General features: G+C 40.3%; 2 protein-coding genes across 3 annotated transcripts in view; both read right to left on the reverse strand.

The window, feature by feature from the left end:
* The window catches only part of LOC133546984 (gastrula zinc finger protein XlCGF57.1-like), a 29,491-nt gene extending 18,323 nt beyond the window's left edge, over positions 1–11,168 (reverse strand). For both annotated transcript variants that reach the window (XM_061892830.1, XM_061892828.1), the window contains exons 1-2: positions 10,740–11,168; positions 2,437–2,656 (exon numbers count right to left, since the gene is read on the reverse strand). In XM_061892830.1, the coding sequence (XP_061748814.1) occupies positions 2,437–2,599 (163 nt within the window). In that variant the 5' untranslated portion in view covers positions 2,600–2,656; positions 10,740–11,168. The remainder of the gene's footprint in view (positions 1–2,436; positions 2,657–10,739) is intronic.
* A 4,042-nt stretch (positions 11,169–15,210) lies between these two features.
* The window catches only part of LOC133546986 (gastrula zinc finger protein XlCGF8.2DB-like), a 119,001-nt gene continuing 107,702 nt past the window's right edge, over positions 15,211–26,509 (reverse strand). Inside the window, exon 3 of the mRNA XM_061892835.1 lies at positions 15,211–15,333. Within this exon, the coding sequence (XP_061748819.1) occupies positions 15,299–15,333 (35 nt within the window). The 3' untranslated portion in view covers positions 15,211–15,298. The remainder of the gene's footprint in view (positions 15,334–26,509) is intronic.

Genomic DNA, 26,509 nt, shown 5'->3' on the forward strand with positions numbered 1-26,509 from the left:
GTTGGAACGCTTTGAATCAGATGAAAAATGTGGGAGTTGTGGAACTTTCATTTTATTCCTTTCAATGGGAATTTCATGGAAATTTTGGAGAATTTCGGGGAAAGCGGGAATTTTTGGGGAAATGCTAAAAAATGTGAATGTTCTGAATGAGTTGAAATGGTTGGTGTTGGAATTTTTAAAATCGGTTTAGAAATGTTGAAGTCGTAACATTTTTAATTGAGGAATGGTTTTATGGAATTCCTTTAATTTCGGGAACACTGGAAATTTTTCCAATTCAAAAACAGCTTTGTTTTCTGTCCTGATTAAAAGGATTGATTTGACTGTGGAACGGTTTAGTTGGGTTGAAAAATGTTGTAATTTCAATTTCCAGAATTAGTGGAATATGTTGAAGGTGGGATTGTTTGAATCGGTTGAAAAATTTTGAAAAAAAGCTCATTCATTTTAGAGAGGACCTCCCATTGGCTCAATTGCAAGTGGACTTTTATTTACATTTATGAGTAAGAATTAGGGCTGGGCGATATATGGAATATACTCCATATATCGAGACAACCGTAATATGTCAAGTATGTAAGGCTGGGCGATACGACTAAAAAATGTATCACGATATAACTGTTTCATATCAGTCGATATTGATAATTATTGATATAAAAAAACCCAACTATTTTAGATAAAGACCAGGAGAAAAAAGGCTGAAATTAAATACTTTTATTTTAAATTTAACCTTTAACCTTTCAAACAAGGTCAGCATTATAAATTAAAATACTGGTCGATGTGCAAAATATTGACATTAAATAAATGCTTAATCTAACAAAATGTGCAAAGTATTGTAATTAAGAAATTAGTAGTGTACAATTCAGGCTTTGAAGCCATATTGGTAACGATATATGCAAATAAATAACAGTCAAATTAAGCAAGCAGAAACAAACATGTCTAACAGAATATTGTAAACATCGGAATAAACTTGCGTCTGAACATCTGTGACAAAACAAACCTTTTACCCTCTTCAGTCATTTATGGAATAATCAAACCAACTTCAGCATATAAAAAAAATAACTCAAGCAACTACTCAACCATCGCTTCACTTTTTATTTACAATTTCCTCTCGTGCTGCCGTACTCATATTCCCATTTCGTTTCACTCCTCGTGGTCAGCTAGACGTTGTTGCTTTTTTTTATTTCCTGTTAGCATTTCCCAGAATGCCTTGCGGTTTAGGCTCGGCCGTGATAGGTCGAGAGGCCAAAGCCTTTCTTCTGCCTACACCTCCCAAAGTGCCGTGCGGTTCCAGCTGGGCCTTACTTCCTATTTTTTTTCTAACAGAACTCAATGAAATTATCGAACGTTCTATCGACCCCATTTTCTAATGATATTGATCACATGTCTATCGCGATATATATTGTTATTGTTTTATCGCCCGGCCCTACAAGTATGTGGCAAAAGTGTTGCTAAAAAAAGTAGCAGCACCGCTAATGTGTAGCATCATTTGAAAAGTCACCCGCTAAAGAATGAGGAGTCCTTGAAACTCTGCATGTCAACATCTCAGTTTGGTGCCACACCCACAAAATGCCCAAGCAACCATTTCCACATCAACCCCATATTAAAAAATTGGTCAACAACAGAAGGAGATAACGTCCGTAGGAACCTACCACATAGTGAAGGACATACACTATTTGATTTCCTATTATGCAGCACATTTTTATTTGACACTTATTGAAATAGCTTGTGTGACATCATGCAGAAAAGTGCACTTTATTTGTTTTAAACTATTGTAGTGGCCTTCTGTACACAAAGAGCACTGTAATTTAGTGTTGTTTTGATGTCATCTTAGTGACATCATGCACAAAAGTGCACTAATAGCTTGTTTTGAAATGTCTCTGACAATCTTGCACTTTCTGTTTGGAAATGACATGAATGTTTGTGCCACTGTTTAATAACTGTTTAATAAATACACTTTTGCTAATTTGACTTAGTTGTGGTTTCCCTCTCTGCATGAAAGTTTAAAAGTAGCATATATGAATGCAGTATGAAGAAGATTGTTTGAATGTAGACACATAGAATCATCATACTGCTGTGATTATATGCATCAAGTGTTCATTCAAGGCTAAGGCAAAATATCCACATATATATGCTGTATCGTGATGTGGACTAAAAATATTGACATATTAAAAAAAGGCCATATCGCCCAGCCCAGTTAGAATGTGATTTTTTTTGTGTAAATATATCAACCGTTGTGTCTTTCACAATGATTGTGAAAAATAGAAAAAACCCCCCAAAAAGTGCAGTTCACCTCTAAATTCCAGTGATTATATTCAAGACTTGAAATGTATGAGCATGAAGTGATGAAGCCTACTTGGATGAGAGGACAAAGGTCTTGTAAGACAAAGTGAAGAGTCCAGTTGTGATGGATTGAATGCCCTGAGAATAAAATGTTGTGCTTACTTGGACTGTGATGAAGCTGTGAGGACTCAGGTGGTTTGTCTTCATGCTCTTCAGTCTTCACAGAGACAACAGTCAGTGGAAACTTGCTGACATCAGCCTCCTCCTGCCCTAAAAGACACTCTCCTTCCTGACTGATCCACACTTCCTCCTCTTCCTCTTTCATGTGGGGGGGCTGTGGATCCTCTTCCTCCTTTTTTTATGTGAGGGGGCTGCTGGACATCTGTTGGGTAAATAAGTAAATAAGATAAAGAGAGAATAGAAATAGTTTTGAACTGACACTGTTAACACAATGACATTATTTGTGTTCTTTCCTGTGTTGTGTTAAAAGTGTGTAGCAAAACAACCAATAAAAACACAGGAAATACCTCATTTTTTCCTAAAATTAATTCAAAAGTGGTACAGTGAGTACAAAAACAGACTTGGAAATTTAATGAGGGGCAATTTGAAAAGTTTTTATAAGTACGAGGCAGCATTGATTGAAGCACTCTTAACTTCACTGATGTAAAGTGGGTAAATATTGTATTGTGTATACGGTCTATGACACCTAAACTTTATCTGTAAACTTAACCATATTATTTTAATGCCATAGTTATTACTATAACTAAAATATCCTGGAAATTCAAAAAATCTAATTCCAAAATCACTGCAATAACATTCATGGTATGTTTTTGTGATCATGCAAAATATTTTTTGGTGGTCATTTTGTTGGCTGGGCCAAAAGGAACTTTCACCAAAAACACGTTTTACTATGTGCTGTTTTATGGAGTATCTCCATCAACAATTCCTCTTTAGGAATTGGAGACCATCTACGACAAATTGAAGGAAAGTCAGTCACCTTAATAATTCAAGTTTTGACTACTTTAGTTATTGAAAATAATTGTTTATGTTCACTTATTGATACTTGTAAGTCAGATTTAGGAAGTGAAATTATAACTTTAATTAGATTTGTTTACAGTATAAAATGTATTTAGTGACTGTGTGAGTTTTATGTAAACATGTTGATACAGGTTTACTTCTTGGGGACTGGAACACTGATATGTCCTGAAAGGATGCACCCATTTTTAAAACCTTCACTAAGCTGTGCCACCAACATTGTCTCACTTAGCTCATTAAGCAAACTACCAGGGTGAGTGAGTCCTTTTAAACCTTCATAGACCTCCTTGTTACTTCTGACCAGTCTCAGATCACCACGAGTGGAACTACTGTATGAGGCTTAAGTGATCATTCCATCATTTTCTGTACCCATGAAGAACAGAACCGAGGCTAACGGCCACAAAACAAGAGAAGCTAGAATCCTCAAGACCTAGACTAGCAAGGCTTTCAATGACAAACTGCCGAAATAAGACTTGCCTCGGTACTTGCAAGTACACAGGTCTTTGGGTCAATTCCTAACCTCAGAAAAGTAGATAACTTCACACTCAAAGTGGGTGACAATATAATAACAAACAAAAATGAGATTACCTATCTTGGTTGCATCGTAGAGACTAATCTCTCCAGTGAAAAAATGACTACTAAGGTGGTCAAAGAATCAACCAATGAATTCTGTTCTTACTAGTGTTGTCCCGATACCAATATTACAGTACCGGGACCTATACCAAAATGTATTTCGATACTTTTCAATACTTCTCTAAATAAATGGGACCACAAAAAAGTACATTATTGGCTTTATTTTAACAAAAAATCTTAGGGTACATTAAACATATGATTCTTATTGAAAGTTTTTCCTAAATAAAATAGTAAACATACTAGACAACTCACCCCAATAGTGATGAAGTGCTTCGAGAGGATAGTCATGTCACACATCAAGAAGACCATCCCAGACACACTGGACCCTCTACAGCAGGGGTCACCAACCTTTTTGAAACCAAGAGCTACTTCTTGGGTACTGATCAATGCGAAGGGCTTCCAGTTTGATACACACTTAAATAAATTGCCACAAATAGACAATTTGCTCAAATTACCTTAAATAAATAAATCTATATATATAAAAAATGGGTATTTCCATCCATCCATTTTCTACCGCTTATTCCCTTTTGGGGTTGCGGGGGGCGCTGGCGCTTATCTCAGCTACAATCGGGCGGAAGGCGGGGTGCACCCTGGACAAGTCGCCACCTCATCGCAGGGCCAACACAATTTCTGTCTGTCATTTTGTCGTAAATGTTTTTTCTTTTTACGGAATTTTTTTTTTGTAGAGAATAAATGATGAAAAAAAAACTTAATTGAACAGTTTAAAAGAGGAGAAAACACGAAAAAAATTAAAATAAAATTTTTAAAAATAGTTTATCTTTAAAATTCAAAATTCAACCGAAAAAAATGAAGAGAAAAACTAGCTAATTTGAATCTTTTTGAAAAAATTAAAAAAAATAATTTATGGAACATCATTAGTAATTTTTCCTGATTAATATTAATTTTTGAATTTTGATTACATGTTTTCAATAGGTTAAAATCCAATCTGCACTTTGTTAGAATATATAATAAATTGGACCAAGCGATATTTCTAACAAAGACAAATCATTATTTCTTCTAAATCTTCCATAACAAAAATTTTAAAAGTAATTCAAAATACTTTGAAATAAGATTTAAATTTGATTCTACAGATTTTGTAGATTTGCCAGAATAATTTCTTTGAATTTTAATCATAATAAGTTTGAAGAAATATTTCACTAATATACTTTGTCGAAAAAACAGAAGCTAAAATGAAGAATTATATTAAAATGTATTTATTATTCCTTACAATAAAAATAAAAAAATACTTGAACATTGATTTAAATTTACAGGAAAGAAACCGCCTTCCGCCCGATTGTAGCTGAGATAGGCGCCAGCGCCCCCCGCGACCCCGAAAGGGAATAAGCGGTAGAAAATGGATGGATGGATGGAAGAGGAAGGTATTGAAAAGGTAAAAAGGTGAATGTGTTTAAAAATCCTAAAATCAATTTTAAGGTTGTATATTTTCTCAAAAAATTGTCTTTCTGAGAGTTATAAGAAGCAAAGTAAAAAAAATAAATGAATGTATTTAAACAAGTGAATACCAAGTCTTTAAAATATTTTCTTGGATTTTCAAATTCTGTTTGAGTTTTGTCTCTCTTAGAATTAAAAAGGTCAAGCAAAGCGAGACCGGCTTGCTAGTAAATAAATACAATTTAAAGAATAGAGGCAGCTCACTGGTAAGTGCTGCTATTTGAGCTATTTTTCGAAAAGGCCAGCGGGCGACTCATCTGGTCCTAACAGGCGACCTGGTGCCCGCGTTGGTGACCCCTGCTCTACAGTTTGCCTACCGGCAGAACCGGTCCACTGAGGATGCAGTCAACCCTGTCATCCACACCACCCTCACCCACGTAGAGGGCAAGGACACCTATGCCAGGCTATTATTCATCGACTACAGCTCTGCTTTTAACACGGTCATCCCACAAAAACTCACTGCTAAACTCCTCACTGTTGGTCTGACACCAACTCTCTGTGACTGGGTCCTGAACTTTCTCACAAACCGGCCCCAGTCAGTCAGAATCAGCAACCAGACATCAGGAACAAAGGTTCTAAGCATTGGGACCCCCCAAGGCTGCGTGCTGAGCCCCCTATTGTACACCCTCTTCACACACGACTGTGTGGCCTCCCAGAACAACACCACTATCATTAAGTTAGCAGATGATACTACGGTCGTCGGACTGATCACCGGGGGATCCGAGGCAGTGTACAGAAGGGAGGTAGCGGAACTGGTGGCCTGGTGTCAGGATAATAATCTCTCCTTGAACACAGACAAGACCAAGGAGATGATTATTGACCCACGGAGAAGGAGTGCACAGTACACACCTCTGTACATAGGGGGGACAAAGGTGGACAGGGTGAAAACCTTTAAATTCCTCGGGACTCACATCAGCGAGGACCTCACCTGGGATCACAACACCCAACAAACAATAAAGAAAGCCCAGCAGCGACTGTACTTCCTAAGAAAGCTGAGAAAATTTGGCATGCCACCAAAAATTCTCAGCGACTTCTATAAAAGTACGGTTGAGAGTGTCCTTACCAGCTCAATCACGGTCTGGTATGGAAACTGCACTGCTAAGGACAGGAAGGCACTCCAGCGAGTGATTAAAACTGCTCAGTACATATCAGGAGCAGCCTTCCCCTCACTACAGGACATGTAGTCTACCAGGGCCACCAGGAGAGCACACATCATCATCAAGGACAGTACACAGTCTCTTCAGCCTCCTACCATCAGGCAGACCATATAGGAGCCTGAAATCCAGGACTACCAGACTGACAAACAGTTTCTTCCCACAGGCCATCAGGCTTGTGAATGCTAACTTTTGAATGCCAGCTCCCCCCCAACCCCCCGTCTTTACTTTTGTCTTTTTGAACAAAAGACAGCTACAATGACCACCCCCTAACTGTGAACCATCACTGTAGACACGTTTCACCGTTGATCACTAAAGACACTTTAACTGCTGCTGTGACCCAAGGTCACCTCCATATTTATACTGTTGACTGTCAATCAGAATGTGCAATAATGTTATGTTACTTACTGTGCCTTGAATATACATTTTTATTTTTATTTTTAGCTAAGTACCGTGTGACTTGTTGAAGGGTGGACTAGCAAAGTAAGATTTTCATTGTACGGCAAATTGTCTGTTTAACTGTGCATATGACAATAAACTATCTTGAATCTTCAATCAAAAAGTGATTTAATGTAATATTTTGATATTTACACATCGCATATTTACACACACGCATTTTACTAAAAAACCCTTATGACCATTAGATATATCAATATCAAGTACCTACTGTACTGTTTACTTGTTGAAATACTATTTTTAGAGCAAATATCTACCCAAATGGCCACTTTGTTGCTGCCAAAAATGTATTTTAAATAATAGTTTGATATAGACACATCTCATCTCTGCTTATTTTACTAGAATACTCTTATGAGCATTATATATATATATATATATATATATATATGTATATAAATCAAGTACCTACTGAGATAGGGTGAGAAGCTCTGCCATCCGGGAGGAACTCAAAGTAAAGCCGCTGCTCCTCCACATGGAGAGGAGCCAGATGAGGTGGTTCGGGCATCTGGTCAGGATGCCACCTGAACGCCTCCCGAGGGAGGTGTTTAGGGCACGTCCAAAACCGGTAGGAGGCCACGGGGAAGACCCAGAACACGTTGGGAAGACTATGTCTCCCGGCTGGCCTGGGAACGCCTCGGGATCCCTCAGGAAGAGCTAGACGAAGTGGCTGGGGAGAGGGAAGTCTGGGCTTCCCTGCTTAGGCTGCTGCCCCCGCGACCCGACCTCGGATAAGCGGAAGAAGATGGATGGATGGAAGTACCTACTGTACTGTATACTTGTAGAAATACCCTTCACAAAGCTAAAATATACCGAAACAACCACTCTGCTGCTGCCAAAATTTGATTTCAAGTAATATTTTGATACTGACAAATCTCATCTCTGCATAGTTTACTAGTATACCCTGATGATAAAATAAATGGGTTGTTCTTGTATAGCGCTTTTCTACCTTCAAGGTACTCAAAGCGCTTTGACACTATTTCCACATTTACCTATTCACACACACATTCACACACTGATGGAGGGAGCTGCCATGCAAGACGCCAACCAGCACCCATCAGGAGCAAGGGTGAAGTGTCTTGCTCAGGACACAACGGACGTGACGAAGATGGTACTAGGTGGGGATTGAACCAGGGACCCTCGGGTTGCGCACGGCCACTCTCCCACTACGCCACGCAGTCCCTATGAGCATTATGAGCATTACATCTATCAAAATCAAGTACCTACTGTACTGTTTACTTGTTGAAATACCCTTTTTAGAGCTAAAAAGTACACAATTTGCCACTTTACTGCGACCAATAATTGATTCCATATGATATTAACAATAATAACAAAATTTTCAGAATAATTGTATATGAGTTCAGCGCCCCCCGCGACCCCAAAAGGGAATAAGCGGTAGAAAATGGATGGATGGAAGTTATGAAAAAACTTTGTGTTCCATTGAGTTCAGGTCCCCTGCGAGAAGACCAAAGCTGTCTTTCATCTTATCAAACAAAAGGCTTGTAAAACTCCACTGTCTGCAATGGGATGCAACATGGAGGTGTCGGTTTCTTTGATCTATTGACAGCCACAGGAAGACCTTTTCCTGACCTGAGATCTACAAAGCAGACCATTTCTTTAAACTGTTTACGACCGAGTGCAAAAGCTGCTTACGACCCCCCCCCCCATCCCTTTAAAAACAGCTGCAGCTATGTAATCAGAAAAGGCCCAAATAAAAGAGGAAGCGTGGAACTCCCTCGTCAGAGCGTGGTGGGAAACTGTACAAAGTTGTGGCCCAGACGTTTCTCCTCATGAGCTAAATTGAATCCTGTCTCTGTTTGATTTCTTTGCTTCTTGTCTTGTCAAATAGATGTCATCGGTGTTTGAACCTGACAAGAATGTAAAAGCATTTCTCTAAAACACAATATTATACATTATGAAAATATAAACGATAGCAAGAATATACCTACACATTTCAGAAAATTTCACTCGCAAACACTTTGTTTGGAAGATGTTTACTGCCTTTTTTTTGCCCTTTGAGACACTTGTGATTTAGGGCTGTATAAATAACATTGATTGATTGATACTGAACAAAAATGCTAAATAGCTAAAGAAAACTGTCACTGAACATCTTAGTGTGATGTCATTCTGTGACAGACAAATGGAACACAGTTTCCACATGGTGAGGACATTGATGGTCAGACTCACTGTTCTACGGATTACCTCAACTTCTGCCAGACGTGGCCTGCCCTGCTAAGACTGTTCAGTGCTACCCTAATGACAAACCCTGGGTAACACAGGAGGTTCAAGCTGTGCTCAACAAGAAGAAAGCTGCCTTCAGGAGTGGAGACAGGGAGGCAATGAGAGCAGCACAGCGGGAGGTGAGAGGACGCGTGAGGAAGACTAAGGACAGCTACAGGAAGAAGCTGGAGCAGAACAACATGATGGAGGTCTGGGAAGGTGTGAAAACCATCACAGGCCACAAGACAAAGACCAGAGCAGTAGGGGGGACAATAGAGAGGGCCAATGAGATGAATACCTTCTTCAACCGGTTTAACCAGTACTGTTCTCCCCACCCCCCACTCCTCATTGCATCCACTCCCCGTTCTTCTCCCCCCCAGCCATGGTTGCAACCCCCTCCTCCTCCACCACCTCTACGCAAACATTAGTCATCTCTGTGGACCAGGTCAGAGGTCAACTGAGGAAGCTGCATCATAGTTTCTGGTGCGCACAAGATACATATCTCAAAAAAATTGTACCTATGTTCCTTTAGGAGCTCTGTAATTTTTTAAATGATCAGCATGTCATCTTTTATGTGAAATTGTTATTCAAATAAAGATTGCAAAAAAGAAAACTATAGTAGTGACAACATGCAGGAACATAACGTAAAACAAATAAAATGGAAGTGACCTTGTCTCTGCACACGCGTGCATTGATCATGTCTTCTTGAACCGATCGAGCAGGGATTCTAAAACTGTGGTACGTGTACCACTAGTGGTACGCGGGTATCACCTAATGGTACGCCAAATATTATTTCATTTTTTATGTACATTGTTTTATTTTCCAACATGCGAATACTGTGTTACTGTTCAAACTGTGTGTAATGTTACAGTAACTAAAATATTAAATATACTTGTTAAATAATGTGTCTTCCTTGTTTTCAATGAATAATTAAGGCCTACTATGCTACTGTACTTTATTGCTGTTCATGATGGTGGTACTTGGAAATCCAAGTATTTTCTGAGTTGGTACTTGGTGAAAAAAGTTTGACAACTACTGATGTAGTGACATTGTAAACTACATTGGCAGCCACCATTTTGTTATACCCAAACGGCGTCTGCTCATACATCGCGCTTCCAACGAGATCCCGTTCTTTCCCCCGAGTTAGAAAGTTCCAGAACTGTTCACGTTATACCATCTCATCTCATTGTGGAACATGTGAATGTTTGAAGTGGAACTAAATGTGATCTCTGAAAGGGGTACACATTATTACCAAAGCAGGGCCCCCATCCACATATACAATACTACTACATATCTGATGAAAAACAACATTATTTTTGTTTTTTTAATTATAAGTGTGCCAAATCACCTCTATTTGAACATTATCTAATGGAAATGACTGCTGTCTGATAATCACATTAATAACACAATAACAATCATGTGTCTGAGTACACCTATTGATAAATTATTAATCAAACACGTCATATTAATGATGAAATATAAAGTTACTAAAGATGTGAGAGTAAGAAGTAAACAAACCTGTTCTGTGTAACACAACTTGATGTTTTTGATGTTGTCGCTCCTTCTCCTCTTTAGTTGGACAAAGTTCCTCCTCGTACTCTGCTATGGTTCTTTCACACATTTTCACACAATCACAACACTTTACACTCACACTTGATCTTAACTAAGCGATGTGTTGATCAAATCCGCGTCTCTTTGTTAGCGGCTAACAAGCTAAGCTAACTAGCATGCTAAGCTAACTAGCGCGCTCAAACAAGGAGCAATCTAAGCGGGCCTAATAATGTCCAAAGTTGAGTGAGATGAGTGGAGTTGATGCTGACATGGAGGATGAATAAAGTGTAGTTAGTAGATGTGCCGAGGCTTAGAAGCGTGTGTGGAGTAAAGGAGGACTTTGCTGCGAGGAACATATCCTCCACGCATGCGTCACTTAGGGGCGGGGCCAACGAGTCATCGTGATGGGCAAGTCATGAACGATTCATTCTAAATGTATGTTTTCATGGTGTCTACACAAAAAAATCACGGCCACTAATGATCCATCCATCCCTTTATCGACTGTGTGTCCCTTTAGGGATGGCGGGGTGTGCTGGAGCCTATCTCAGCTGCATTCAGGCGGAAGGCGGCGTACACCCTGGACAGGTCGCCACCTCATCGCAGGGCCAACACAGATAGACAGACAAGTATATCAACTGTATTTGACTTTAAATCTGATAAATATCATTCAACAACAACACAATTTGCAGACTGTAATTACTGGTTCGCTGGTTTGCTGGTTTTACTGGTGTAAATTATTATTGTCTATTGTGAGCAAACTGTGGTGCTGAATTTCCCCAGGGATCAATAAAGTACTTTCTATTCTATTCTAAAATTCTGCATCCGAGAGATCACAACCATTGCAGCCATGCGTCCAAAACGTAAGGACAAGCAAAAGTAAAGTGTCTGTTATTTTACAATGTAATAATGTATTTAAGAAGAAACGCCGCCTGTTAACAGCAGAGTGTCGGTGAGGCACACACTCTCAGGAATGCATGGAGGAAAGGTTGGAGACAAGCGGGAAACTCTTAGTTATAGGCCATAAGGTGAACCAGGAAAAAGTGGCTAGAAAGTGATTTTCGTTCCCACGTCTGGGCACTACTCTTTTTTTGCCTACACAATGCCATTGTGGACATTAGGTTAAACGTTCTCCGCAAAATATCCTGGCAGTTTTTTTAAGAGCCATAAATGTATAAAAATAGGAATGACAAAAAAAACGAAAATCTTATGCAGCTGTTTTTTCTTGTAAATATATTTACATTCATTCTGGAAACAGACTCTCTCTAACAAATTGACATTAATGCATATACCTAACATTTGATACAGGTATTTTAGCATTGGTATACTTTAATTTAAATTTAAACCATGAAACATATAAAACATATGAAAAAAAATGCTTCAAAGTAAGTGAATAGCAACCTGTACAATTGAACATACACATGGTACATTTTGCTTAACAATAATGTTTTATACATTAAAATTTACAGCAGATACTTTGTTGTAAGAGGAAGTAAAGAAATAAAATAAAATAAAGAACACTTTGGCCCAAAATGGCTGACAACAATCAAAATATCGAATAATGACAAAAAATGGAAATACAACAAAAACTGCATTACAGTTTAGAATCTGTACACAATATGGTATAAAACAATGTTTACATGAACAAAACAATGTGACAGCAGGTCTTGGGTATTTTTTTATATATTTGTTTTTATTATTTGTCTTAACTTAGCACATTGTTAAAGCCATATCTCAAGAATTATTTGATGGATTTTCCTCAAATTTGGCACAAACTCAAACTATGATTATTATATATGTTAAGGTCAAGTGCACTGTAACCTCACATTCTATTTTTAAAGCATTTCACTTAAGTAACTAAAAAAAGAAATAGTAAAATACTCTGAGGGATTTTTCTCAAATGGGGCAAAAACTCAATTTTTTATTCGAGAACTAACTAAATAAGTGTGAATTTGCGTATTCTGAACGAGGGAGACATTGTTCATCTCTTAGCTTTCACTATCATCAGAACCTCCGACCTTTAGATGCAAAATACATAATGTCTCGACAAACAGATATCACTTTGGAGCGACAGCTGAGCAGCGCTGTTTGAAGTTGTGTACTCTTTTCAAAGATATGGAACTCTTTTCGAAGAAAATCTTTTGAAGACAAGAACAAAGTCACAGGCCAGCATGAAGTAAAGGTATGTAATATATGGCCATATAACAGTGTGTGCACACAAAGACAGCAACAAAAAATCCAATGCATTGGTGGTTAGTGGGTATTTTCCAGGAGATGTTGTGAATGATTGCAACCCGTTCGTGGGTACATTTAAAATACAAGGTGGTGTTTTATGATTCCTTGTGCAAGCCCATTCGTGGGTGAGGTTTTGGTTTGAACAAATGCAAATGAATAATTGCGGTTTTGATGTTTGGTGTTTTGAGTGACATTAACAAGGTTTCCATTTATTTGATCTGATTTAGAATTGTGGGTTGTGCATAATCATGGATCCTGGGAAAGGAAAATACAATGCTTTGGAAATGCATGATCATGTGTTAATGGAATCAAAAGTAACGCATTCAATGTGTGATACAATTAAAGGTCAAATGGAACCCTCACAGGCTGAACTGTCAGAAATGATTGAAAATCAGTCACAACCTGCAGAGATGGAAAAACAGGTGGACACAGATCATACTTACCAACACTCCTGGATTTTCCGGGAGACTCCCGAAATTCAGCGCCTCTCCCGAAAACCTCCTGGGACAATTTTCTCCCGAAATTCAGGCGTAGCTGGAGGCCACGCCCCCTCCAGCTCCATGCGGACCTGAGTGACGTGTATAAAGAGCGTGTCTGCCCAATGATGTTATAACTGTAAAATGATCGATGGCGAGTTATTGGTTTCTTATGTGGGTTTATTTTTAGGCAGTTTCATTAACGTCCTCCCAGCGCGGTAAAACAACATACAACAACAGCAGTCCATTTTCGTCTACCGTAAAGCAGTTCGTCTGCCAAACAGCATTGTTGTGAAACTCTTAAACAGGACAATACTGCCATCTACTGTACATGCATATGGTTAGAAAAAGGATGGACGATTCAACCCTAAACTCAACAATGAGTAGATGAGTGTTGTGTGTGTGTAAATGTGTAAATAAATGAACACTGACATTCAAGTGGTGTGTATTTTATATATATATATATATATATATATATATATATATATATATATATATATATATATATATATATATATGTGGTGTTTTGTGTTGTGGTTTGTGCAGCCCTTTGAGACACGAGTGATTTAGGGCTATATAAATAAACATTGATTGATTGATTGATTGATTGATTGATTGATATATATGAAATACTTGACTTGGTAAATCTATGAATCTAGCGGTAAATATACTCCTTCCCTCTTAACCACGCCCCACCCCGACGATGCCCCCCACCCCCACCCCCCACCTCCCGAAATCGGATGTCTCAAGGTTGGCAAGTATGACACAGATCAAACATCTGATGTAAAAAAAAAAACGCACAGTGAAAATGACACCAAAAGCCCTAATGCACAGAATTGAAATAGTTGAGAAGGAGAGGAGATCTAAATTAAACAAGGCAAGCAACATGCAGAAACATATCATGGAAATGATGGAAAATGGAGAGGACAAAATGGACGTGCAATCTGCTTTCACCAAATATCTCAATGTTATAAAGGAAACCGCAAGTGCACACACATCCCTCCTACCAATTCTACCAACAGAGGACCAAATCAATCACGACATATGGTACAAAGCCAAATTAATCAATCTACATGAATTCATTGAGCATGTTAACACCTGGATAAAAACACCAACCCTGGAAAATATGGAGGATTTCCAAAACGAAATTAATCCAAATGACAGCATTAGTAATATAAGTCACAAATCACATGGGAGTCACACACGGTCTGGTTCTAGTAATTCTAGAACCTCCTCAGTTCGCAGACAGGCAGAGGCCGACAGGGCTGCCCTCGCTGCCTTGGAAGAGGAGGAGGAAAAGATCAAAAAGAAATTGGAAGAGGAGAGGGAAATAATCAGAAAGAAAAAGGAAATGATGGACCTGCATGCTCAATTGGCAGCTGCTGATGCAAAATTAGCAGCTTTAAAAGCGTCCAGCCTTCATGCTTCCTCACATACAGCATCTGATGGCATGAGCTCCTACTTAAAAAGAACCAAGGAACCAGCAGTCACTCTCAACCCCCAGGCTCAAGACTATCAACCCCTCACACAGCAGCAGTCAAGCCAAGCTTTACCACCACCTCCAACACAGTCCATCCACCATCCACCTGAGCAACTACAAATATCAATCAATCAATGTCAATCAATGTTTATTTATATAGCCCTGTGGAGATCTTCGTCCTGGATCCTCCATTCCCTCCACGGAAACACCACGCCTGGTTCAGTGGTTACACACTTTTTATTTCTTTACAATTTCTTTTTGTGCTCAATGTCTCTTTCAGCTTTTCAGCTCTCAATGACATGCGTTTCTCCTGATCTCCTTCGTCTGGCTCTCACTCCTCAATCGCCAGCCCCTCTCATGGTTTCCAACGCTGCTGATAAAGGAAACAGGTGATTAGATAACTCGTCCCAGCTGAGGTATCTGCTCACCTGATTGTATTTAATATTCATACTCTATACCTTCTTTCTCTCATTTTCTATCTGTTTTCACCTTCATTCTCTCCTTTCCTCCCCATTTTTACTTTTATTCTCAACTTTTCTCTCAATCTTTGTCAATCCAATCCAATCCAATCCACTTTATTTATATAGCACATTTAAACAACAAGAACGTTTCCAAAGTGCTGCACAGCCATGTTAAAAACAATATTAAAAAAACTATTTTATGTTCCACCAATGACTGAATAAAAACACAAAATAAATAAATATAAAACCAATATAAAAACAAAATATGATTAAAAACAATTTTAAAGGGTAAAAGCAATTAGAACAGTAAAATAGAAATCAAAATGTATAAAAAACACAGAGGACAACAGAGGACAGAGGACCACACAACTCACGTAGTGTTAAAAGCCAAAGAATAAAAGTGGGTCTTAAGACGAGACTTAAAACACTCCACTGTGGAAGCAGTTTGAACATGGAGGGGCAGAGTGTTCCAGAGCTTAGGGCCGACCACAGAGAAGGCCCTGTCTCCCCTGGTCTTAAGTCTGGTCTTGGGCACCACGAGCTGGAACTGGCTCTCGGACCTCAGAGCGCGCGCAGGAATGTAAATTTGGATGAGGTCCGAGATTTATTGAGGTGCCAGTCCATGTAAAGATTTAAAAACAAACAGCAATGTTTTAAAATCAATTCTAAAATGAACAGGGAGCCAGTGCAAACTCTGAAGAATTGGGGTTATATGCTGGCGTTTCCTGGCCCCTGTTAAAAGTCCTGCTGCCGCGTTCTGGACTAACTGCAACCGGGAGAGAGCTGTTTGGCTAATGCCAGCATAAAGTGCATTGCAGTAGTCCAGGCCACTTCAAATAAAAGCATGCACGACTTGTTCAAGAAGGTTAAAAAATAAAAACGGTTTAACCTTTACTAAAAGACGAAGGTGATAAAAACACGATTTTAAAACGCCATTGACTTGTGTGTGAGGTTTAAAATGGCTGTGTATAGTGACGCCAAGGCTGGTGACTTTGGGACGCACATCATTTTGCAATGGTCCCAAGTCAGTGAGGGCCGGACCAAAAACTAAAATTTCCGTTTTTCCCTCATTCATTATTAAAAAATTCTGGGCTAACCAAGCCTTGACGTCACATAGACAGTTAAGAAGGGGTGTCAGGGGGCCGTGGCTTTTTGAAATTGGCATATAAATTTGGCAGTCTTCTGCATAAAAGTGATAAAACACTCCATGTTTCCTAAAAATATCTCCAAGAGGGAGGAGATAAAGAGCGAACAGGATGGGGCCTAAAATAGATCCTTGGGGGACACCACAGTAAAGCGGGGCAGAAGAGGAGGTGGCGTCCCCCAGCCTGACAGAGAAGGACCTCTCAGACAGGTAAGATCTGAACCACTGTGACGCAGTCCCCCTGACACCCACACAGTCTCTCAGGCGCTCTAAAAGAATTGTGTGGTGGACTGTGTCAAAGGCAGCTGTAAGATCTAAAAGCACTAAAATGGCAGAGCTGCCAGAATCAGACATTAAAAGCAAGTCATTAAAAACCTTTAAAAGTGCAGATTCAGTACTGTGCAAAGCTTTGTATCCAGACTGAAATGGATCTAAAGTGCTATTTTCATCTAAAAAAGGCTGCAGTTGTGCCAGAACACATTTCTACAAAATGTTTGACACAAAAGGTAATTTGGAAATGGGCCGATAATTTGACAAACTTGTCTGATCAAGACCTGGTTTTTAGGAGATGCTGCTGCCAACAGAATCGCCACACTTCTGTCGTTGTTTTTTTTTTTTTTGCCATTTATCGTCGTCGGAGATCATTTCCGCCGTCTGGGAATATTTTGATCATATATCGGAAAAAAGGTATTTGTGTTCATTTTCTTGTCGTTTCATTAAGTCTCCACTGGAGACTCTCCGGTATTGTCCCGCCCACACAACCATCCTATTAATTACATTAAAACACAACAGTAACTGATTTCTCTGGTAGCTGAGTTGGTAGAGTGAAGGACCACAAGCGTTCATATTGGATCCCATAGGGCGGTTGTTCGAGTCCAGCTCGCCCCCAGTTACTTTTTACCATGACTTGCTTAACGTGGACCCCGATTTAAACAAGTTGAAAAACTTATTGGGGTGTTACTATTTAGTGGTAAATGGTACGGAATATGTACTGAACTGTGCAATCTACTAATAAATAAAAGTTTCAATCAATCGATCAACAGTGCGTATTCAGAGCGCATGTTAAAAAAAAATCCCAGTCCACAAGTAGATAGATAGATAGATAGATAGATAGATAGATAGATAGATAGATAGATAGATAGATAGATAGATAGATAGTACTTCATTGATTCCTTCAGGAGAGTTCCTTCAGGAAAATTAAAAATTCCAGCAGCAGTGTACAGAGTTAAGATCAATTTAAATATAAGTAAAAAGTAAATAATGGGGGTTTAAATGGAAACAAAAAAGAGAAATATTACAATGAGAATAAAAACTAAAAAGCAACAATGGGAATAACAATATAACAGTAAAATAAGAATATAACAAGACAAAGTAGGCAGTAGTGACCATGTTATGAAAATGTATTGCACTGTTATTGTTTTGCATCCCCTGTCATCCTAGTACCCCCCGCCCCCCGCCCCAGAGAGGAGTTGTACAGTCTAATGGCGTCTGGGACAAAGGAGTTTTTGAGTCTATTAGTCCTGCACTTGGGATGAAGCAGTCTAGAACTGAACAGGCTCCTCTGGCTGCTGATAACGCTATGCAGAGGGTGACTGGCATCATCAATCAATCAATCAATCAATGTTTACTTATATAGCCCTAAATCACTAGTGTCTCAAAGGGCTGCACAAACCACCACGACATCCTCGGTAGGCCCACATAAGGGCAAGGAAAACTCACACCCAGTGGGACATCGGTGACAATAATGACCCAGTGGGACATCGGTGACAATAATGATTATGAGAACCTTAGAGAGGAGGAAAGCAATGGATGTCGAGCGGGTCTAACATGATACTGTGAAAGTTCAATCCACAATGGATCCAACACAGCAGCGAGAGTCCCGTTCACAGCGGAGCCAGCAGGAAACCATCCCAAGCGGAGGCGGATCAGCAGCGCAGAGATGTCCCCAGCCGATACACAGGCAAGCAGTACATGGCCACCGGATCGGACCGGACCCCCTCCACAGGGGAGAGTGGGACATAGAAGAAAAAGAAAAGAAACAGCAGATCAACTGGTCTAAAAAGGGAGTCTATTTAAAGGCTACAGTATACAATCATCCAGGATGCTCACTAGTTTGTCCACAGTCCTCTTCTCTGCCACCCTCACCAGTGAGTCCAGTTATATTCCCATTGTAGAACCGGCCCGCCTGATCAGTTTCTCAAGTCTGGAGCTGTCCTTCTTAGATGTACTGGCTGTAGAGATTTTTACTGTCCAGCAGATGTCATTATTTAGTGACACAGTATTGACACAGTATCAATACAGTTTTGCAATGTGTCCAAACGATACATGAAGCCTCATCAACCCATCGCTACTTATTAGCATCCTGCTCACGTCTTTCTCAGTCCATGTGCTTTCACGACAGTTGGCACACTTGACGTTACAAAGCTGTACTGCTCTGTTCTGCTGCCTTCCTTTTTTTTTTGAAATGTTTATTTATACATTTCAACAATTACAAACAGTAAGCCGAACAACAATATAAAACATTATAAAACATTATAAAAACAGTACAAAACAGCGCCAGGGGGTTGTAAATTCAAAATAACAAAAATAGAATACAAACAAATATATATATATATATATAATAGACAAAGTGTAAAGCCATAGGTGCATTCAGATTCATTAAATAACTTAAATTTGGAACACAGCATCATCGTTTTCACAGCTTTTTTGTTGTTAGAGGTAGAGAGTGTTTTAATGTAAAGTTCAAAATCTTTTTTAAAGGCACAAAAGATAGGTCGGGTATTAAGAAACTTACATTTATGAATATAAAACTTAGCCAATAAAATAATGAGGTTGCAAAGGTAGAATTCCTTTTCACATTTCTGTTCATAAAGTGTAAAACCAAAAATCACATCTTTAAAGCAAAGCACAAATTTGTCATAAATATTGTCCAGGATGAAGCGACAGATGCCTGCCATAGTGATGGAGTGTTTTCACAAGTATAAAACAAGTGGTTAACAGTCTCTGGGTGCATGTTACATAACATCAATGTCCTTCTTCTATTTAACCATCACAGTCTTTACAGGGTAATAACCAGGAATGATTTTAAATGATATCTCTTTGACTTTGTTGGGAAGTAAATACCTGTTAGGAAGGGACCACGTTTTGGTCCAACAGATGTCATTTACAACATTATTCCAGAGGGAAATTACATAGGAGACAACATAATAACAGGTGTTGGAATGTACAACATAATAACACCTGTTGGAATGTACAACATAATAACAGGTGTTGGAATGTACAACATAACAGGTGTTGGAATGTACAACATAATAACAGGTGTTGTAATGTACAACATAATAACAGGTGTTGGAATGTACAACATAATAACAGGTGTTGGAATGTACAACATAATAACACCTGTTGGAATGTACAACATAATAACAGGTGTTGGAATGTACAACATAATAACACCTGTTGGAATGTACAACATAATAACACCTGTTGGAATGTACAACATAATAACAGGTGTTGGAATGTACAACATAATAACAGGTGTTGGAATGTACAACATAATAACAGGTGTTGGAATGTACAACATAATAACAGGTGTTGGAATGTACAACATAACAGGTGTTGGAATGTACAACATAATAACAGGTGTTGTAATGTACAACATAATAACAGGTGTTGGAATGTACAACATAATAACAGGTGTTGGAATGTACAACATAATAACAGGTGTTGGAATGTACAACATAATAACAGGTGTTGGAATGTACAACATAATAACAGGTGTTGGAATGTACAACATAATAACAGGTGTTGGAATGGCATCAAATACAATAGCAAATTGTTTGGGAGTCACAGGTATCTTAAAATGGTTGAGAAATTCTTGGTAATTAAAAAGTCGACCTTCCTTATTGAAAAGCTGACTCACTAAAATAATGTTATTGTTAAACCAATTGTTGAGGAAAAGAGATTTCCTTTTGTAACATATGTCTTTATTGTTCCAGATGATATATTTGGTAGGTGAGAAGTGGTGCTTGTATACAAGAGAGCATGCTAGAAGGGCTTGTTTGTGGAAGTTTGAGAGTGCAACAGGAATCCTGTCAATGTTAGAATTACACAATAGCAAAAATGTTAGGCCTCCAAGGTTAGAGAATACATGATGAGAAATAAAGTTCCAAATTGAGGTAGGGTCTTTCAGGTAGTGTCTTATCCAATTGATTTTAAAGGTGTTGTTTAGTGTAGTGAAGTCAAGAAAGTTTAGACCACCCTGATTGTAATTGTTCATTATAACAGATTTATTTATATAATGAATTGTGTTTTTCCAAATAAAGTCAACCAGTATTAGTAAATAGCTGCATACGTAAGCCTGGAGATACTTTCTGCTTTGGAAAGAAAGGTTCTGCCTTCTAACGATTTTCTGCTGCCTTCCGTTTACCCCGGAAGCTGGGAATGACGTCACAGCCGAGCGGACGAAGAGGTAGCTCTATATAAGATATTGCCTGCTGTCACTGTTACCATGCTTTTATAACCGGTAATATGTATTTGAACAACAATGTGACATAAAAGAGTGTCTTGTTTTTCAAAAATAAATTCAAAGTATATCAAACAAAGCTTTAATGTTGGGGTTCAGTGGCGCCCCCGTGCGACATTTATTGCAACGACAAGAGTGAAAGTGCTAGAAATTGTAGCGATATTACTGCCTGATACCACGTGTTTTTATTGTTGTTCCTTTTTACTCCTAGATAATCTATTTTCCTACAAAACATTAATAAAACATTCAAACATCACAGAACGTGATTTCACACGAACTCTGACATAAAACCAATTGTAAGTCCAGGAAGTGACGTACTCTTCACGCATGCGCGGATTGATCGTTTCGTGAATTTATATCCATTTTTAAAAAGTGTGAAACATTTGCTCTCATAAACAAAAGTGTCTTTCTTGAAGTGAAATCCAAATTCTAACATTGTGTTAATGATTTGAATTTATTAATTCAATCTAGGAAGATTGTAAAAAATAAAAAAAGACCTTATTATATTTACTGAAATGATTTATGTTTATCATTTATTTATATATATTTTATTGTAATCTTATTCGAAGGGTCTCTCATATTTACTTTTACTTTCTTTAACGGGTTTTGTTTGTAAGAGGATTGGATTTAATGTGATGTTTTTTTTATATTGCTGAGTAAAATATTGAAAAAACATTGACTCATTGTCACACCTATGGATCATGTTTTGTTTTGTCATGTTATGTTTTTGATTTTGGACAATCAGTCACGTTTTGCACTTCCTGGTTTTGTTTGTTTCCATGCCAACCTCATGAGTTTTCACCTGTCACATCCCTGTTCTCAGCCTCACACCTGTTTTCACTAATAGTCACAGCTATTTAAGTCACTCTTTTTCTTGTCTTCGTCCTGGGATCTTCACACTCACACGCACCCTACCCATGCTGTCCAAACCTTTACGCCCTGTCCACAGTTCCATGCCGAGTAAGTTTATATATTTATGCCACAGTGCACTCTTTTGTTTCATGTCTTTAGTCTTGCCATTGTGCTGTTTATGTTTATAGTTAAATTTTCTTTCATGCCCTTGAGCAGGTGTTTTTGTTTCACGTTTGTACTGTTTAGCCAAGTTTCTTCCTCTTTGTGAGCGCCCTTAGTTTGATTATTTTTGATTAGAGTGTTTAAATAAAAACATGTACCTGAATTCACGCCTGGCTCGTCCTGTAATCCCGCTGCGTCGAAGGAGCACACTCAATCCACGTCAAGGCCTGACACTCATATTGTATTGAAAGTACCTTAATGTGTCTAAACATTGTTTATGTGTGTTTAATTGTTCAATAACAAAATAAAATACATACTCAGAAGTAGAACTGGTTAGCAAATAAACTCTTATATTAACAAAAATAATGTTGAAGTCATATTACATGACATTATATAAATATGTATATTAAATATAATTTGAATAGTTGGCAAGTAAACAAAATGCATTTGCCATACCTAATTGTATTATATCAATTATAACTCAACCCCACACATTACAACATGTATTCACACTTTGTTGTGAAAATATTTTACACAAACTTACATTCAATTATAATAATCATTATAATAAGATATATAACAATGTGTGTTCTGGATCTAAATTAATTCATGGAAAATAAATTGATAAACAATCCTTTTTACCTGGAAACTTATCTCCTTAAGTGTGCAAATAAAGTCTTACGTATTACTTGTATTACATTTGAATAGAACCTTATTGAGCATATTAACAAGATTATGTTAGAAAATGTGCTGAGTATGAAAAATGTCATTTTGAATTTGTGTACAGGATGTAGAATGACGATGATCTCGACCCACCATAAATAAACAAATCAGGAAGATTGGAGAATGAGGAAGGAAGTTATGACTGTTATAATTTTCCACCACAAGGGGGCGATGTTGGTGTCGATATCAATGACTAGTCATGATCAGACCCCGACCTAAAGGCCTACTGAAAGCCACTACTAGCCACCACGCAGTCTGATAGTTTATATATCAATGATGAAATATTAACATTGCAACACATGCCAATACGGCCTTTTTAGTTTACTAAATTGCAATTTTAAATTTCCCGGGAGTTTTTTCTTGATAACGTCGCGTAATGATGACGTGTGCGCTTGACGTCACAGGCTGTTAGGAAATATGAGCGCTGCACACACACACACACACACACACACACACAGCTAAAAGTCGTCTGCTTTAATCGCATAATTACACAGTATTTTGGAGATCTGTGTTGTTGAATCTTTTGCAATTTGTTCAATTAATATTGCAGAAGTCACAGTAGAAAGATGGAGTTGGGAAACTTTAGCCTTTAGCCACACAAACACACGGTGATTCCTTGTTTAAAATTCACAGAGGTGAAACTTTACTATGGATCACAGCGAACATGGATCCCAAACGAATGTCAACCAGCAGGTTTCGGTGAGAAATTGTGGTAAAAAGTCTCTTCTTAGGTCAGCTTGTGCCGCCCATAAAGCAGCCGTCGACTTCCCTGAGACACTGGCGTCAACACACCCGTGAACACACACATCTGACTATCAGGTACTGTTAAACTCACTAAAACACTAGCAACACAATAGAAAGATAAGGGATTTCCCAGAATTGTCTAATCTGTCCCAATGCAATCGCGTTTTTTTTTTAAACTTTTTTTTTTTTTTTTCTTGTCCGTCGCTATCAATATCCTCAAACACAAACCTTGCTCCTCTCTGAGCTGCTACCTTACCGTGGTAGAGGAGTTTGCGTGTCCCAATGATCCTAGGAGCTATGTTGTCTGGGGGTTTTCATGCCCCCTGGTAGGGTCTCCCAAGACAAACAGGTCCTAGGTGAGTGATCAGACAAAGAGCAGCTCAAAGACTTCTATGGAATTACAACAAAATGAACTCAGATTTCCCTCGCCCGGACGCGGGTCACCGGGGCCCCCCTCTGGAGCCAGGCTCGGAGTTGGGGCACGATTGCGAGCGTCTGGTGGCTGGGCCTGTTCCCATGGGGCCCGGCCGGGCACAGCCCGAAGAGGCAACGTGGGTCATCCCTCCAATGGGCTCACCACTCATAGGAGGGGCCATAGAGGTCGGGTGCATTGTGAGCTGGGCGGCAGCCGAAGGCAGGGCACTTGGCGGTCCGATCCTCGGCTACAGAAGCTAGCTCTTGGGACGTGGAACGTCACCTCACTGGGGGGGAAGGAGCCTGAGCTAGTGCGCGAGGTAGAGAAGTTCCGGCTGGACATAGTCGGACTCACCTCGACGCACAGCAAGGGCTCTGGAAACAGTTCTCTCGAGAGGGACTGGACCCTCTTCCACTCTGACGTTGCCGGCAGTGAGAGGCGACGGGCTGGGGTGGCAATTCTTGTTGCCCCCCGGTTCAAAGCCTGCACGTTTGAGTTCAACCCGGTGGACGAAAGGGTAGCCTCCCTCCGCCTTCGGGTGGGGGGACGGGTCCTGACTGTTTGTGCTTACGCACCAAACGGCAGTTCAGAGTACCCACCCTTTTTGGGAGCACTCGAGGGAGTACTGGAAAGTGCTCCCCCGGGTGATTCCCTTGTCCTACTGGGGGACTTCAACGCTCACGTTGGCAACGACAGTGAAACCTGGAGAGGCGTAATCGGGAAGAATGGTCGCCCGGATCTGACCCGAGTGGTGTTTTGTTATTGGACTTTTGTGCTCGTCACGGATTGTCCATAACAAACACCATGTTCAAACATAAGGGTGTCCATATGTGCACTTGGCACCAGGACACCCTAGGCCGCAGTTCCATGATCGACTTTGTAGTTGTGTCATCGGATTTGCGGCCTTATGTTTTGGACACTCGGGTGAAGAGAGGGGCGGAGCTTTCTACCGATCACAACCTGGTGGTGAGTTGGCTGCGATGGTGGGGGAGGATGCCGGACAGACCTGGCAGACCCAAGCGCATTGTGAGGGTCTGCTGGGAACGTCTGGCAGAGTCTCCTGTCAGAGAGAGTTTCAATTCACACCTCCGGGAGAACTTTGAACATGTCACGAGGGAGGTGCGGGACATTGAGTCCGAGTGGACCATGTTCCGAACCTCTATTGTCGAGGCGGCTGATTGGAGCTGTGGCCGCAAGGTTGTTGGTGCCTGTCGTGGCGGTAATCCCAGAACCCGTTGGTGGACACCAGCAGTGAGGGATGCTGTCAAGCTGAAGAAGGAGTCCTATCGGGTTCTTTTGGCTCATAGGACTCCGGAGGCAGTGGACAGGTACCGACGGGCTAAGCGGTGTGCAGCTTTAGCGGTCGAGGAGGCAAAAACTCGGACATGGGAAGAGTTCGAGGAAGCCATGGAAAACGACTTCCGGACGGCTTCGAAGCGATTCTGAACCACCATACGCCGCCTCAGTAAGGGGAAGCAGTGCACTGTCAACACCGTGTATGACTGCTGACTTCGACTGCGGATGTTGTGGATCGGTGGAGGGAATACTTCGAAGACCTCCTCAATCCCACCAACACGTCTTCCTTTGAGGAAGCGGTTCCTGGGGATTCTGTGGTGGGCTCTCGTATTTCTGGGGCTGAGGTCCCTGAGGTAGTTAAAAAGCTCCTCGGTGGCAAGGCCCCAGGGGTGGATGAGATCCGTCCGGAGTTCCTTAAGGCTCTGGATGCTGTGGGGCTGTCTTGGTTGACAAGACTCTGCAGCATCGCGTGGACATCGGGGGCGGTACCTCTGGATTGGCAGACCGGGGTGGTGGTCCCTCTCTTTAAGAAGGGGGACCGGAGGGTGTGTTCCAACTATCGTGGGATCACACTCCTCAGCCTTCCCGGTAAGGTTTATTCAGGTGTACTGGAGAGGAGGCTTCGCCGGATAGTCGAACCTCGGATTCAGGAGGAACAGTGTGGTTTTCGTCCTGGTCGTGGAACTGTGGACCAGCTCTATACTCTCGGAAGGGTTCTTGAGGGTGCATGGGAGTTTGCCCAACCAGTCTACATGTGCTTTGTGGACTTGGATAAGGCATTCGACCGTGTCCCTCGGGAAGTCCTGTGGGGAGTGCTCAGAGAGTATGGGGTATCGGACTGTCTTATTGTGGCAGTCCGCTCCCTGTATGATCAGTGTCAGAGCTTGGTCCGCATTGCTGGCAGTAAGTCGGACACGTTTCCAGTGAGGGCTGGACTCCGTCACCGATTCTGTTCATAACTTTTATGGACAGAATTTCTAGGCGCAGTCAAGGCGTTGAGGGGTTCCGGTTTGGTGGCCACGGGATTAGGTCTTTGCTTTTTGCAGATGATGTGGTCCTGATGGCTCCATCTGACCGGGATCTTCAGCTCTCACTGGATCGGTTCGCAGCCGAGTGTGAAGCGACCGGAATGAGAATCAGCACCTCCAAGTCCGAGTCCATGGTTCTCGCCCGGAAAAGGGTGGAGTGCCATCTCCGGGTTGGGGAGGAGACCCTGCCCCAAGTGGAGGA

The sequence above is a fragment of the Nerophis ophidion genome, unplaced genomic scaffold (genome assembly GCF_033978795.1).
Source record: "Nerophis ophidion isolate RoL-2023_Sa unplaced genomic scaffold, RoL_Noph_v1.0 HiC_scaffold_56, whole genome shotgun sequence".
Taxonomy (NCBI): Eukaryota; Metazoa; Chordata; class Actinopteri; order Syngnathiformes; family Syngnathidae; genus Nerophis; species Nerophis ophidion.